The following is a 16,433-nucleotide window of genomic DNA, read 5'->3' as shown; positions in this document are numbered from 1 at the left end:
CCACGTAAAGATAAGATGCGCCAAGTATTCCTGCTTTCACTGCTCCAAGTTTGCTGCGCTGCTTTGTGCAAGTGCCCCGAAGCATCTGCGACAGCTATATGCCATGCCATAAACCTAGCAACCTTTAATACGATGCAGGGCATTACCTCCTCGTTACAACCCTTCCCCCCCCCCCCCTCCCCCTTCAAGTAATCACTTAATGAGGCCGCCGCGCCTCCCAGACCCACTCACTTCCCTTTTTAAAAAGTTGAAAAGTGCCCCCCATCACACCGCCTGTTTTAGTTAATGGGCAGATACTGACCAGCACTGAATACCAGAGCTTCTATAGTTTGAATGGGAGAGTACCTGCACCTCTTAACACTGCTGCAATACATACAACAAGCATTTGCAGTGCAATAGGTCTCGCATTTGGGAGAGTTTAAGCTATTGGCATGGTAAATAAACCTTTTATATAGGTTTTTAAAACCAAATCATAAATAAAAGGCATCGTCATTTACAATGCCAATAGCTCAAACTCTCGCAAATGTGAGACCTATTGCATTGCAAATGCTTGTTTCTGTTACTCGCTGCCTATCTGATGCTGTGTTGTGAAACTGTGCATGAGGTCAACCATCTTGGCTTTAAATGGTTCAGGATACGAAGAAAAGGTGTTTGCCTTCTCCCCACTGCACTGCCTCGCTGCTTTTGTCTTCAATCTTGTGTCCAATGTCCTGTTGCTTAGCTGCAGTGCCATCTCCCTTAACATCACTTTCCTTTTGCAGCTGCTGGTTATTCTGTAATGTGCCTAGGCTCGCAGTTTGACTTCACTTAAGTAGCCCAAGACCTGGCCATAAAAAATATTCAGGAGATTTCTTAATGTGCTGATGGCAGGCGTCTTACCTTAACTGTTATAAATATTAAAATTGGCATAGCCAATGGGTCTCGCTTTTAGCCCTTATAAGTATTTACCTATCCCGCACAATATCCTTGGTGCAGCAACTATTGCATGGCTAAGCACTTAAAAGTTCCCAAAGGCGAAACCCATTGGCAAAGCCAATGCTTGTTGTTTTTTCTTTTGTTCATGAAAAATATTTATTTTCCTCTTTGTATGCCACCATTCAGTGACGTCTTTCAGAAGCAACATAGAGCACCCACAAAAATAAATTTATAACATTGGTAAATCCATGAAAATGTGAGGCTGCGTTTCTCAGACTGTGGATACTGGAAGTGGGGTGGTATGTCTGCTTTGGTACTTCCTGTCTGGAGCGCCAAACACAGCAAATGTACTGGGCAGGAAAAAATACAGCAATGTTCCCTATGCGCTGTATTTTATCTCCTAGCACCAGCTACAATGATTTTTCATTTTCCAAAGACCATCCTCTGCTTCGAGGGTTTGGCAATGGATAATTTTAAAAACCGTGCCGGGTCCATCTTGCTGCAATGGTATAGTGGACCAGCCGGCACTCTGTTATTGCCGAAAATGCTCCTGTCATGTCAGCAAACAGTTTTGAGGAAAAAAGTTTGCCTGGTCCACTGCCATTACTAGAGTTTGTGTGGCTGGACCAGAGTCAGTGTAGATGTTATCTCTGCCTTCACAGCCGCTGGGGGACCGCGTGAAAACTGTAAACAGTGAGCAGAGTAAAAGGAAGGTGCCAGCAATCAGGTTGAACTTAACTATTAAACTATCACAAGGGTAAAGTTAAATCGGAGTCTGTATTCTATGCACAAAGCGTTGAAGCTAAAAAATAAAACTGAGCAGTTGTTAGTTTGAGAAGTACTTTCCGAGGCAGCAGTTTTGAGTTTGTAACTTGGCAGCAAGACCATATCTTTTAATTTGGTGTTCTTTGAAGAACTAGAAGTCTGAATTGAGAAACAAACCATGCCTTTGTGAAGAAGCCAGAGAAAGGTTGTGAAGGTGCTGTAAACATTTTCCGCTACCCCTCCTGAAACTTCTGCATAAGTATTTGTGAAAGCAAGCCGCGCACAGCACACAGGGCGCCTTTATTCAGAATATCAAACAAATTTTTCAATTCATTTGAGAGGAACAGGCTCATGTGCTGTGTACTGCAATGCCAGAGCAAGAAGTACTTTCAAGTGAGTGCCAGCAGTTTTACACGTTGCCGCAGCCATTTTAATGGGCCAGTACTAGCTGTCAAGAAGGAGGCATGCGCTTTGTGTAAGCGTCCTTGTGCATTTCTTTTTGTGCCCCATTTGAAGCACTGAGTTGGGCTTGAAACACAGGCACAAAATAAATGAAAACCAGCAAAAAGACACAGGGCTGCGAGGCATGCTCTGTGTTGGGGGAGGAGCGTTGAAGCCCAAAGCAAGCAAAATGGAGAGGCGGGGCGCACGCTTGTAACCGCACACTCTGCCTCACAAAAAGCCGTGGTCAGCTTTTTGAAGCCCACTAACTAAAAATCTCGCCAGAGCAGCGCATGCATTGACTGCTTGTGAAAGACCTATTTTGAAAATACAGTGGGCTTCCTGCCCATCCATGGTTTAACTGTCACACATTAACTTGTGTCCTCCTCTGGTGCATAGCCTCTTTACTTGTGTCCTTGCATTGATCACTTTTTGGAAATAACAATTTTTTTTTGTTTTTTTACCACTCCAGAACGGTGCATATATTTTCCAGCTATCTCACTTGTGTACTTCTTTCCTCTTTAACAGCCTGGACTGCATCATTTTCAGTTTTCATAACACTTATAATGTGCAAAAATGGGGAGAGCCAATTTTGGTAATTCAAAATATATTCTCTATAAAGTGTTATAGCACGTTAGCTATTTACAATAGCCTAAAGTTTCCCAAATGCGAGAACAATTGAATTGCAAATGTTTGTTTTCTAATTGCACAAAATAGCCTGGTCATACTGCAGAATTGAAGTTAGTTTCTGCTGCTAAGGCTCCTGAGTGGCTGTAACGCAGGCCTTCAGATTTCAAGGAAAATCATACATTTAAAATGCATACTCCTCAGGAGTGACTGGGTTGGTCACCATATTCTATCTTCTCATTCTCTAACACTGCAGATTCTGAGATGTTTGTTTTCTATACATGTTTAAGCCACATTAAATTGTGCTATGGGTTCTGTGCCGTATTAACTGCATCCTGAACATATAAACGGTGGTAAATATCAAACTATAGATTTAACATGCATTGGCATAGACAATAGGTCTCGCCTTTGGGGCCTTATAAGTGTTTAGCCATGCAACACTTGATGTTGTTGCACCAAGGATATTGTCCTGGATAACTAAACCCTTATAAGGTCCCAAAGGCGAGACCTATTGGCTATGCCAATCCTGGTTTTCTATCTCAATTACTTTTTCAACATTGGAGTATTCCCCTCCCCGCTAACGTGGTGCCTTAAGGTTCTCCTTAATGTGGAGATGCTGAGATCCTTGAATGTCGTCGCCCGTGCCATGGTGTAATGTCAATAGACTGGGATACTTGCGCAGAAGCAGAATGGCAGCCGACGCCACCCTTATTTTGATGCAGTAGAAATTAGCAAGAAAAGTGGCAAGATAAAGGAGTAGAATGGAACTCCAGCGAGTAAAACCTGCAAATGTAGACACCATTACACCAAGAATTGGCAGATGGGAACAGTACTTGAAATGAGGGTAAGTAAATTCTCATACCTCATATCCAGCAACATGCGTTGTAAAGACTTGTAAATGAGATAAATAAAAGCCAGTCAACATCCCTGAACCTGTGGAGTTACTTAGAGATAATTAGAACTTAAATCTCCTCACTTTCAGGAAACGCCACAAGAAACTTTGCAAAGGTGCATTCCAAAAGATTCTTCACGGAGGGGGCGAGAGGCCTGCAGCAAGCACTGCAAACAAGTAAACCGAAATCAGAGCTACCGAAGGCAGCTTCTGGGTTTGCTGCTTGTCTGAATTTTCTTTCGCCGCACGCAACCTGGTTTGTACAAAAAAGGCTGGGTAAGAGGGTTGGATAAACAAGCCTTGCACTTGTTAAAGGACTGCACAGGCCGGGGTCTACCCAGGACCCTTCGTGGATTCCTGCTATTTACATACGCTTGGCATACCCCCTGAGTTAATGGCCCATGGCACCGAGCCAGAGCACATTATTAATTTCTGAAGGGAGCTGACCATCCAAACCCACAGCGTAGCCAAGGGAAGTGGTGGGAAAGCCATCTGCTGGCTTCAGCAGGACAGTAGGAATCAAACTATGTAGACTGCTGGAGAAAAGCAGATTATTGATCCACCAAACTGAAACAATGGCTAAAGTTATCCGCAGGGCACATAAAGCAGCCACTAGGGTTGCAGCTGGACAGGAAATTGCTGGATTCGCTTGCAAATCCCCTAATTTGAACTGCAGAAGCGCACAGGATGCCAGGGGCTTACTGCCTCCAGTGCTGGATTAGCAAAAATCAAGTTTAGCTGAAGCCGCCTTCCGTAGTTTACACTGCACGCCATTACACAAGTGGAAAGGCTTTATCTGGGTCCTGATAATACTTTGGTGGTTCACTTTTCAAGATGCTAAGTGTACAACGTGTGTTTTGCTAATCAGTGACCTCTCTGCCTCAGTGTTTCCAAGCACAGAGTGCCCTTAAAGGGGGGACCGGGAAGTGACCTTCAAAACTACTGTGCAGTGGACTACAAGTTAATAAACGTTTACAAGTATGCCAGACAAGCACTTCCTTCATATCAACAGCAAATGCCTTAAGTAGAGCCCTGGTGGTTACTGCGTGTTTCAGAGGGGTCGGGTGTAATCTGGGTAGCATTCAACATTGGGAAAAAAATAAACAAACTCCGCGCGGCTGTGAAAGCAAAAGTCCTCCCGATCGTGGTGAAGGCGAAAGTGATCGCAATGACATGCTCAGCACTCGAGGAATGCGCGTGCAGCAGCGTTGAGAGTCGGAGCGAGGCGCGCGCGCTTTGCGCGTAACCGAAAGCTGGTGGCCGGCAACAGCCTTTGGAAGCATTTCCAAAAGCCACTGACTAAATGTCTCGCAGGACAGCGCATGCGCGTACTCAGCGAGACCTAAAGTGTAAACATTTCAGTGCTGCGTATCATACTTCCATTTAGTAGCCATTATTTGGAAACTTTCACTTCCAAATCTGTTTTATTCTTGGTTATTAAAGAAGGCAGTGGTGTTTCTTGAATTGGACCCACTGTTTGTAAAGAGTTTTAATCATTGCATCTAGTAATTTTTGAAGGCTCGAGTCTACATCTTACTCATCTTAAGCTTCCGTATGTACCACTCAGATTAATGTATCTAGTCTGTTGGAAATAGGACCATGACACTATTGGGAATGCACTTTTTACTGCCATTAACAGTAGTGAGCCAACTGTAGCACTCAGTGAAAAGGTATAGCCTGCTAACAACTTGCATGCTCACATTCTTCTGTGAGCAAGCCTCTAAACTTCAATGAAAGACCATGCCTAACCTTGTTTTTGTCTAAGGTGCTGATATCCCTACATAAAGAGGGCTCTAGCATGCCTACACCAGTGTCTGTCTGTACCATAACACTTGCCCTGCATTATCTGAACTCCCTGAATTAGTGTTTTTCTTGATTGTGGCGTTTGTCTGTTAATTTTAGTTTAAAATTGCAGTGTTGAAATTACCAGAGTTTCTGCATTTGTAATGCAACTATCTTAGACAGAAGGAAACTTACACCTAGTCTGCCAAACCTCTCAATGTAGTTGTAGGCACATTGTGCAAATGAAGTGACAAAAGGCGTGGGATTTTAATTTTTTTTCTTCTGAATTTTACAGGAGTTCAAAGTGTAACTGCTATTTACAATTATTACAAGAAATATGGGTATAAAACAATTGTGATGGGCGCTTCATTCCGAAACATTGGAGAAATCAAAGCACTGGCTGGGTGTGATTACCTAACTATCTCACCCAAACTTCTTGGAGAACTTAGCAAGGATGACAGCAAGCTTACTCCAAGGCTCTCCGTAGAAGAAGGTAAGCTTTATATTTGCCGGTCTTAAGTACGTCAGACCATAGTGTGTGAAATGGGTTATTTCGATTTTCCTTATTTTTTGACTGCCTGGCTGTAAACTGTTAGGCTACTTAATACTCGTATGAATTCTGGAGGAACTCTAGAGGTAGAGAAGGATAAACAGTTGATTGCTAAAGCTGTACAGAACTTGGTTCTAGAATTGAATACCTTCTCCCAGCCACCAATAGTAAACTGCTACAGCTAATTTTGTCTTGTCTGCACTGTATGGAGCTTATTAAGTTTGGTTACCTAGGAGGGTATACCCTGAGGCACATTGAAGGAATAAATCACCCTGCCTAATCTGCCCTTTGGTTCTAATCTAAATTTTATGATCCATGTCGGGGCTAATTTACTTTGGCTAGACTACAGGATCCAAGGCTCTGGGATTCATGGGAGAAGGCTCCAGTCTCTGCCTCTGGATGTAATGTCCAGTCCCTTTAGAAATCCAGCTGTCTTTCTGTGTGTAGGGAGGGAGAAATGGGCTGAGTTGAGATTCAGCACCAGTTCATCAACCTTACTAGTAAGGGTAGTTTTAGGGAACGGGGAAACTAGAGCAGACTGGGTACAAATGTGGTGTTACTGTGTTAGGGGTGTATTAATTACAAATGAAGGTATCTAATTATTTTTTTGTCCATTTCGTATCTACTCACTATACTGCAGTGACCAGGCTAATCGGAGGTGGGGAGAATATACTGCAATTAGGATCAGACCTGCGCATGGGGGTGGGACCAAAGGATCATGAAACTGAGTAGTTAAAGAAGATAATGGTTGTGACCAGGTCTAAGTTAAGAGGAAACCAATGAGGGAGAAAAAGCTACTCAATGTGGTGTGTTTTTTTTTTTTTTTTTTTTTTTTTTATTTTTTTTTTTTTTTTTTTTGCTACCCTACAATTAGGCTTTCCTGTTTTCAGTTTCTATTTTTGGTAAATTCTGGTGGTGTTTTTTCAGTGTTTTCCAGTGATTTCCATACCTCAAAAAAACAGTGCTTTTCAGTGTTTACTCATTTTCGCGCCATAAAAAACACCTGAAACGGTGTTTTGCCGGTGTTTATGGAACGCTTTGCTTTATGATTGCTTTTTCAATTTTTCCTCAAACTGTATATTGCTCTACATTTCAGAAGCTTAATAAAGTCATGAAATACTTTCCATTGTCCTTTGATTCTGTAGCTCAGATTTAACAAGTGTTTGCAATGCAATAGGTCTCGCATTTATGTGAGTTTAAGCCATTGGCATTGTAAATGACAAAGCCTTTTATGTTTTAAAAACGAAAACAAAAATAAAAGGCATTATTTTCAATGTGAATAGCTCAAACTTGTGTAAATGCAAGACCTATTGCATTGTAAATGTTTGTTTAAAATGAAAGCGTGCATTGGTCACTCAACAAGTGTTTACCACATATACGTAGAGAACTTTTTTAAATGCTATTATAAAATTGCAATGTGGCCAACGTGGTGTGCTGTTGATGGCTGCCTTCTATTGTACAGAGACGCCTATGAATAATATTTATAAAATTACATAATACATGATGATGTAAACAGCTAAACATTATTGCACTTAGTAAAGATATACCCTCCCCACCTTCATAAAACAAAGAACTCTTCCCACTGTAATAAAACAAAGAACTATGTTGGATGTCTTTTTTTGTAGAACTTTGCACAGAAGGCCTATTACTTAGCGAGTCACATAGCGCCACTGGAAAGGAAGTTCCCTGTATCAGTTCAGCACTTTAAAAACAATGTTTTGTAGTGTAACGCCATACTCAGTACCAATGTACTGCACTTTGAGATCTTACATGTGCCACCAGTTAGACGTGTTATAGGTGCCATTGCGCACTGCACTCTGATATGTCACATGAACAGCCAGTGCACTGCAGTCAGATGTTATAGGCAACACTGTGCAGATTGTTTTGCTTTTATAACTATCACACGCAGCAACAACCAGAGATAATGTGACTGCTGCACTAATTGTAGTTAATGTGACCCCCTCCTTCTGTCCTACAATCTCAGGTATTCCAGTGCAACCCTACGCTACGTACAAGTGCAGCTGGGGAGATGCGCCCAAATGTTAGTGCAGTTACTGCCTCTAAGTGCTGATTCACTAGAATGGCTGCCCTTCAGACATTCCCAGTACTGTCTGTATCAATACTTCCCACTTGCTGGCACCGGTAACACTGGCCTGTGTTTGAAGGACTGCATGCATTCCCTAAGAACGAATTCAGAAATTTTTGGGAGGGTGGGCCTGCATGTTTGACCTCTGGGGCTACTCCTTGCTCGGGTAATAAGCGGTGTGCCCCCTGCCGTCCTTGGGGGACTTATCTGGCTTCAAAATGATTCAGGTGGAAATATGTTGTTGTTTTCTGCACGTATCGGCTTTTATTCTGGTAAAACATTTGAATAGATTAAAATAAAAGTGTGCTCGTGTCGCCTGGACATTTTAAACCCCTGCCGTGTAAGCAGCCTTTCCCCCAAAAAATGTGAAGGCATCATTATGTCAAAGTCCTAGAAATGATGAATTTCCTATTTTCTCTGGCAATCCTGCCAAACACTGAGCTATGGGTCTGGAACGATGGCAGGGAACTTTACTATGGCAGATACTAGGAAAACAACAAGCAAAAATTCAAAGGGTCCCTCACTTCCCCATAAAAGTGCAGCTGAGATAAAGCTGGCACCAAACGAGAATAGCACTTTTTGGCTGGGGTTTTGATGAATCACAGGCTTGGCACTCGGCACGCAGCTGAAATAATCACAAGGCCAGTGATACTTTGACGCACAATCGGGCACTCTTCACACATATGCATAGCGTCTGACATTCTGTCACTGACACAATTAAACATAGACTTGTGTAGAGTGCCTGACACCACATGCACATTTGTCAAAGTGTCCACGTATAAGCAATCTGACTCACTTTGCAAATACAGGATGACAAATGCCAATTCAATCATACATGCATGCACCAAACAATCACACAAAAAGTGACAAGCACACTGAAAACATGGTACACTTGCACAATCTGGCACTCTCACGCACACGACTTCACCTACACAATTATCACACACACATCACATAATACACAAGCACAGGCTTGTACTTCTACAGGTGTATGACCCTCAATTACCATGGTGAGTAAACAGCAACGGAGCTGGGGAGAGTTCCAGAGACTCGGCGGCTGTGACCTCCGCACTGGCTCGGGTCACCTCTAGGGGTGAAGGAGAGGACTGGCACTGGCAGGACGAGAGAGTGACTCGATGATTCTTTCATACTGACAACAGTCCTGGGAGTAGAAAAGTACAATTCTTGCTTAAGCTGCCAATCAATATCACATTAGTGAAGCAGAAAAAAGCTGTAGGCGGAGAGGGAGGAAGCTGCAGTGTGCGCCAGACAGCCTTAGCGCTGCCTCCTCGCGATTGTTGACACACAAATTCTGGGGAAGGCTTCTCCCCCATCTGATGAGAAGGGGGCCGAATATTCCCCAGAAGATCTGGTCCACTGCATGGCCGCTCCAGTAGCAGCACAAGGACCTCCTGGTCGACAAGAACCCTTTAAAGGAGGCACAGCTTTGCCTCTGACACCATTAAAAAGTCTGCTCGCTCTTCACGCCCCCGGCTGCTGGCTGCGAAAAGAGAAGTTGCTGTCTCTGTAGCTCCTTTGTCACAATCTACCCGCACTGAATGAGGGTCAGTATTTTCAAACATACCTGACTCCACTGCGAACACACAACTCCCATACTTTATTTGTTCTTTCTTATTTTTAAATTAAATTGTACCTTTCAATATACTCTTTCTTTTCTGGCTCCCGTTTTCTTTTCTCCATTTTGAAATACTTCTAACTACACACTGTCTTTTTTTCATGCCTCTTTCCAAGCCATGGTGAGGCATCTTTTTTTTTTTTACTCTCATAAAGGAAAAAAAAACACAAAGTCGTGGCATTGCGGACATACAGCCTCGCCCTGCAGCAGGGCTAGCTCCAGCGCCCCTGCACTTCTGAGCCGAACACTGTCTCTTTGAAGTGGCTGCAAATGTTACCTCTCCTTTCCAATCAAAAACACAGCAGGGCGGACCATCTGCTCTGCACAGACTCCCCCGGTGCCACTCTCGGCTGTTGGTTTGTACAGCTACAGGCCACACGCAGAATCCTTGCGCTCACAGCCCTTTGCTACAGATTCCACAGTGAAGAGATTTGTCTGATGAGTGATAACAATTGTAAAGTGAAGTGTGAAAAGGTCACAGTCTTCCCAAACTGAAATGTTTCAACACTTTCATTAGCATATATTTGCAATGAAAGTGAGCTTTATATGATGCTGATGGGGTTGAAACTTTATATAACAATTGAAATCCGCGAAGGAAGAGGGTGTGGTCCTGACAAAGATCATGTGTATATATATATAGCTGCACCATCTTCCACCTCAGCAGCTGGCCATGCGTCTCCCAGGGATCTCTGAGGTTGCCATGATTTTTTCAGGTGTTGATGTCACGAAATAACCAATCCCAGTCCTTCCAACGGTGTATTACAACATGGGCGGCATCCCAACTAACTACAGAGGTCAAGTATTAATCTATGAAGGCAGGCAGCATCAGGTGATGCCCCGATTTTTTTCAGAATTTATCAGGGACGGCATTCACTTTCTCCTCTCGTCTGTCCCACGCTCTGACCTCGTGACTGGGACTGCAGCAGCCCCCTGCTCTATCCTGTCACTGTTCTCGAGGATGCCGGGCCCCTCCCTGGGCTGTCGGGGAGCTAGCGGCTGCAGCGTCCCCCTCGCCTGCCTTTCTCTGGCTGTCAGTGAGCACGGGATAGCTGAAATACTGCTATTCCCACCTGTTAGCCCCCCCTCCCCCCAACCCTCGGCTCCAGGGCTCCTTGTCCTGCACTTTGTCACGCTCCCTGGATATTTTACAAAGATGATCGTGCGCTCCTGGAAACTGAGAGCGATTCTTTCCTTAAAGCAACAGGAGCATTCCTAACGTCACCGGCCAGGAGTGAGGGTGGGGGGTCTTCTGCACTGAGCCCCCCCCCAGCACATTGGGCTCTGCCTGCCCCCCTGCACCAAACTGAAGATGAGGGGCAGACAGGGTGGGCCCTTTGCGCGTGGACCTGGGTACCCAGGCAAAGCAATCTGCCGATCCAGGGTGGATTATTTATTCTTAACCTCCTTGAAGTCCTGTATTAAAATAGAGAAAAATATATATTTAAAGCCTAAAGTCTGCCCTGGCTCACAATGCGGGTGGGGTCCATCCCAGTAGGACAGTTTGTTGTGTTGTGTGGCACAGATCTAGACTTCCCTTGCTAGTGAAGTGTGCATCCGAGGCCTCTCACCTCCGCGCCCGGACTACCCTTGTGGAATCCGAAGCCTTCTCCTGTCGTTCCCGGGCTACCCTTGATTACAATGTGCGGTGCCCGCCCCCACCAAACCCATCGCGCACTGCTCTATTACCAGAGTCGTTAGGTAAATGGTCTTTTGAAAGACCTGTGAAGCACTCGGCCGCTGCAGTAAAACAGCAGACCACAACAGCTCCTCTTCCCCCACGTGAGCCAGGCAGGCGGCCTGGTGTTACTCTGGCCCTTGGGCCATTCACACCTCGGCTTCCCATTTGCATAAGCAGTGTTTTTTCCCCTGACACCTCCGTGCCAGACGCCCCAGACAGGCCAATGGTTTCTATTACTTTGGCTCCATCAAGTGGACAAGAGACGCAACAACAATGAAAATCAGTCAGACTCGGTTTAAACCGGTCAGCTGATTTTTCATTCGGTAGTGTATTGTCCAGCATAGTCGGTTAAAACCGAATTCCGAACAGCCTACCTACAATCTAGCGCCCTCCCTTTACGATTAAATTAATGAGGCGCCCATTCCAATCCTTTCACACTGCCTCCACTTAGTTTGTTGGTGCAGGCGATTCTCCTGGCATTGAGGGCCTTCCTCCTACCCATAAAGGGTGGACTAGTGCAGGTCTTCAATGACCACACCATCGCTTTGTGGTATGGTACTGGAAGCCAGTGGAGGTCATTCAGTGCCGAGGTAGCTGAGTGAAATTTGGGTAAATCTTTAAGCATTCTAGCTGCAGAATTTTGTCCAGTTTGTAATTTCCACATAATATTCACTTGGAGTATGAGATGAAGACCATTGTAATAGTCCGGAGGGGCAGCGACCCATGACCCTTCCAGGTAGGTCGCTACCCCTCAGCACAGCACCGCCTGCGTCCCTGCCGGATCTGCTGCTGCTGAGTAAGTTCGAGGCCCTCCTCCACCTGCAGGCTACCACCTGCGCCTCATCCCTGGTGGCCAGTGGTAGGCCGTAGGTTTGCTCATCCTCCATTGTATTGCCTGTAGTTTCTTTCAGTGCTCCCGTTGTAATGAGTGCATTTTCATTGTTGTGTATGTGACTGCTGTTGTCTGTCTCCCCCGCTGCCTGTACATGTTCTGTGCCAGTTGTCTCCCTCTGCTCCCCTTCCGGCCCCCGTGTCTATGCCCGTTTTTAGGTCTCGGCTAGCGTAGGCTGTGCACATGCGCAGTCTCGCTGGCGAGATTTAATGTCTTAGTAGCGAGGGTAAACCTTGCCCTTCTTCTCCATTGGCTGGCCTCCTAAACGGCGGGCAGCCATTGGAGAAGAGGTCTCGGTGACATCATTCTTTCCATTTAAGCCCCGTCTTTTTCGGATTGAGGGGTGTGTTTTTTTCGTTTCTTGCTCTCCTCTTTCCATTGGCTGGAATATAAACCAGTTAAAAACACGCCCGTTTTATTACATTCCAGCCAATGGAGAAGAGGAGAAACAAACGCGCCCCCCAGTCTGAAAATGACGGGACGTTTCTCAGTCTTTTGTGCTTGGCCTTGTAGAAACAGTAGTGTTCATGGCGTGGTCCAACCGGTGTCCGTGTAGGCCAGGGTCAGGGATTACTAAAATCAGTAATCTCGCTGCATACCCGGCCATCCACCCCTAATTTTACAAACAAACGAACTCCACCAACATCAGACTACTATTGAAGTTTTTTACCGTCTGAGACGACCCCTCATGACCCGACACTCCTTCGCCGCGCTGGCCTCGCCGCTCCGCGCCAGGACTGGGCCCCCTCCGAGCTGTCATGCGACAGGACACTCCTGCCTCTTCGCTCCAGAAGGGACTCCTTCTTCGCTCCAGAAGGGACTCCTTCACCACCAGATGCTCGGAGACGAGGTGCTCCCAGCGTCTGTCACGCCACCCCATCGCTGGTTCTTTTCCTTGTTCCCCTGTCCTTTCACTTCCGTGTCCTTCGTTTTCCTCTCTTCTTCCTTCTCTTTTATAGTGCAGGTTGCATTATTAGTTTCCACATCCATCTTCAAGTTGTGATTACTATTGTGAATAATTTACATTTCTCCAAATAGTTAGGCAGTCCGGCACTTTTGCCACTAAGCGCTTTCCAATCTGTAGCCCCTCTCCCCCAGCCCATCTCTAATCGTCCTTCTGTGTGATGGGCTCTTGCGTGAGCGCCTGGCTGGGAGTGGTTTATTTCGTTTGTATGGCTGCTCTGGTTCGAAGCTGATGGTTCAGAGAGGATGGAGTGAGGGGTTGGGGAGGGGAGGTGAGGGGGAGGGGGGTTGCCGGGGAGAGCCCACTCCTGCCCCACAGCTGAGCCTGGGGCAGCTGGTAAACAGCTTCTCTCTCTCCAGCAGCAGGGAGCGCCCTGCACCCGCATTACCCATCGAATGACGACTGACCCTCCAGATGCAGGACCGGGTCGAAATGCTGTTGGATACCGGAAGCGGATCTGAGATTATCTGACGCAGTGCTGTAGAGGAGCTCGGTGCTCATATCTGCAGCAGTCCTCGCCCACAGCTGCAGCAGAGGGATGCCACTACAGGACGAGGCATCACTCTGGCAAAACGGTGTGCTTGACTACCGTCTGTCTAGTGTGAAACACGCACTGCTTTATGCATAACCAAACACCTCCGAGATGACTTAACATTTTACCTGAGATGCACGAGACTACACAGCTGATTGCCCACTGAGCTACCAGGAAGAGTTATCATCTGATGCAGGCATTTTTGAGGTTTGCGCCATACCTCGAAGCCATGGTCCAGGAAATATACCCCCACCCCTGCAGCATGAACCTATACTGGCCCGGACTCAGTTGCTCAGAATGCTCAGGTGGTTGATTGGCAGCTGTGGTTACTTACACACGCATGAACGTGAAGCCCCAAGTGTGACTTGGCTAACTGTAGACATTACCCAATGTCAGCCTCCCAGAACCAAAACAATGTCCTGGTAAACGGTTTTTTAATTGCTCCTCTAGCCCCCCCTGCCCCCTTACACCCCTATAAAAATTAATTTGTATTAGCACATTGGAAAGCTGGGAGCTTATTTGAAACCTTGGTTTGGGAGAGGATGACTGCCTGTAGGCAGAAGCCATGGGCTGTAGTAATCTTGCTCTTTTCAATGTAAAACCTTGTGCTCACAATGGGTGGCGTGTTCTTGTAACCTTGCTGACACTGGCTATACGTGTCCTTTAAGCCTTCTCACTCATTACAGGCCTTGGCCTGTGGCTTGAGCCTGTAACTCGGACAGCATGCATTTGACATCTGTTTTGTTGTTGGCTGTGAGCTACGCTATATAGTTGTGTGTGTGTGTGTCGCTCTGTGTGGGTGGAAATGAAATAGGTGTTGCATTTGCGAGAGATTGAGCTATTTGCATTGTAAATGACCATGCCATTTAGTTATCTGTTTTCAAAACCAAAACTTAAATAAAAGTCATTTACAATGCCAATCGCCCAACTTTTGCAAAGGCGAGACCGTTGCATTGTAAATGCTTGTTGCCTTGTGTATGCTTGTTGCCTTGCTTAGCTGCCCCTGCATTTCTGTGACTTTTCTGCCCTTTCTTGTGACCATTGTGCCACTTTCTCCCCTCCCCCCCTGTTTAGGTCTCGCCTATTCTATCCCGCAGGAATAAATAGGCGATTATAATAAACTGAAAAGAAAAGTCTACCTAGCTGCGGATCGCGTACAGTTCATGTGAGCTATGCACGTGCACATCAGTGTTTTGTTCGGTGTTCTCTGCACCCCTTTTTAGGTCGCGTTTACTCTAACCTTTTACTGCTAAACCAGAAAATTCCTAACAGGCGGATTTCAAACAGTTAACGAGAATAGAATCGCGTGACCAGCTCCTCCTGCACGAGCTTGCCTGAGCCTTCCCCCGGCATTTCTCCTGCACTCTGCCCACCCCCTCCCTCTCCATATGGTGCGCTCTGCCTCAGGCCAGCATCTCTCCTCCCATAATTATTCACTGCAGGGCCTGCGTCTCGTCACCCTTCCTCCCAGTCCCCACAAGCAGGCAGCAGCTTCAAAGGTATCTGCTTCCCCGCCCACTGCTTCACACTTCACGGCCTGGCGGCCGTGACTCTCATTTCTCTTTCCCCCTTCCCACAGCAATGCCAAGAGCTTGTTTTTTTAGTTTGGTCTATAGCAGCAGTTTCCCTCTGCCCCACTTGTTTCAGTTTTCAGCAGTGCCAAGACGCCCTCAGTCTTGCATTTGAAGCGTCGTGGCAAGCTGCATAATTTTGTCTCGCATGCCATTCTGTGCGCATAATTTTGAAGCCACATTTATAGTTGTATTTTTTTTACTGTTTGTACTGTGCTTCTAAGGTATATACCTTTAAACTGCTTTGGGCTTCTGCTTCCTTTAAAAAATCTTTGTTTATAATGCACATGTTGTTACATTTAATTTATTACACGCAGGACTACATTTATTTCTTTAACCTACAATTACTTCATGCAAAAATGTGGTGTTGCAGCTTTTTTTCCTTTTTTTTTTTGGAAAACCTTTATTGTTACTTCAAACAGTTAGAAATATGAGCCTACAACCACCAGGGCCGGCCGCTAATCAGTTTCATCACAGCAAGTCAGTTAGGACACGACTCGGCAGCCCGTGAATCGAAGGTACCATAAATTCAGTTACAACTTGCTATTGAGCATACAAAGCAAATTACAGGATTCTAAAGGCTCCATTTTATAATATAAAAATGAAAGGATCAGGTGCCATACAATAAGTCGCATAAAGGGCAGGGAAAATAGTAGGACATCCACCGTTAAAACTATCTCATTTAGAACAGTGGCGCTAAGGCATACAATTCAGGATAAACAAGCATACAATCACAGTTCGCACCAGTTAAGCGCCCGCCCATTGATACTGATTATACTGTAGAAAGTATAGGCACAGATAAGGAAAAATCGATAATAGACACAAGTGGACCCACTACGCTGACCCGAAAAATGAAGAAACTAAAAAAGGCAAAAGAAACGAAAGAGAAAAAAAGGCCATAGAAACAATAAAGGCAAAACAAAAAATCCCCCACCCTGCACCCCTGCAGATGACTACGGCCTACCCCCCTAGCAGCGTGCCTGTCGCCCCAAATAACTGAAACCCGAAATATAGGAAGAACGACGAGATATAAGAGGAACTAAACCCCTACACTAAAAGTAGAAATGGAGGAGGGCATTGCCGTACACATTCCCGGTCTCCC

General features: G+C 45.5%; 1 protein-coding gene across 1 annotated transcript in view; it reads left to right on the top strand.

Moving 5' to 3' along the window:
* The window catches only part of TALDO1 (transaldolase 1), a 137,210-nt gene that overhangs the window by 77,509 nt on the left and 43,268 nt on the right, over positions 1-16,433 (top strand). The window contains exon 6 of the mRNA XM_086957766.1: positions 5,718-5,915. Coding sequence (XP_086813892.1) covers positions 5,718-5,915 — 198 coding nt within the window. The remainder of the gene's footprint in view (positions 1-5,717; positions 5,916-16,433) is intronic.

This window comes from Lissotriton vulgaris, chromosome 2_1, assembly GCF_964263255.1.
Source record: "Lissotriton vulgaris chromosome 2_1, aLisVul1.2, whole genome shotgun sequence".
NCBI classification, from domain to species: domain Eukaryota; kingdom Metazoa; phylum Chordata; class Amphibia; order Caudata; family Salamandridae; genus Lissotriton; species Lissotriton vulgaris.
This window is presented reverse-complemented; position numbering and strand designations above follow the sequence as displayed.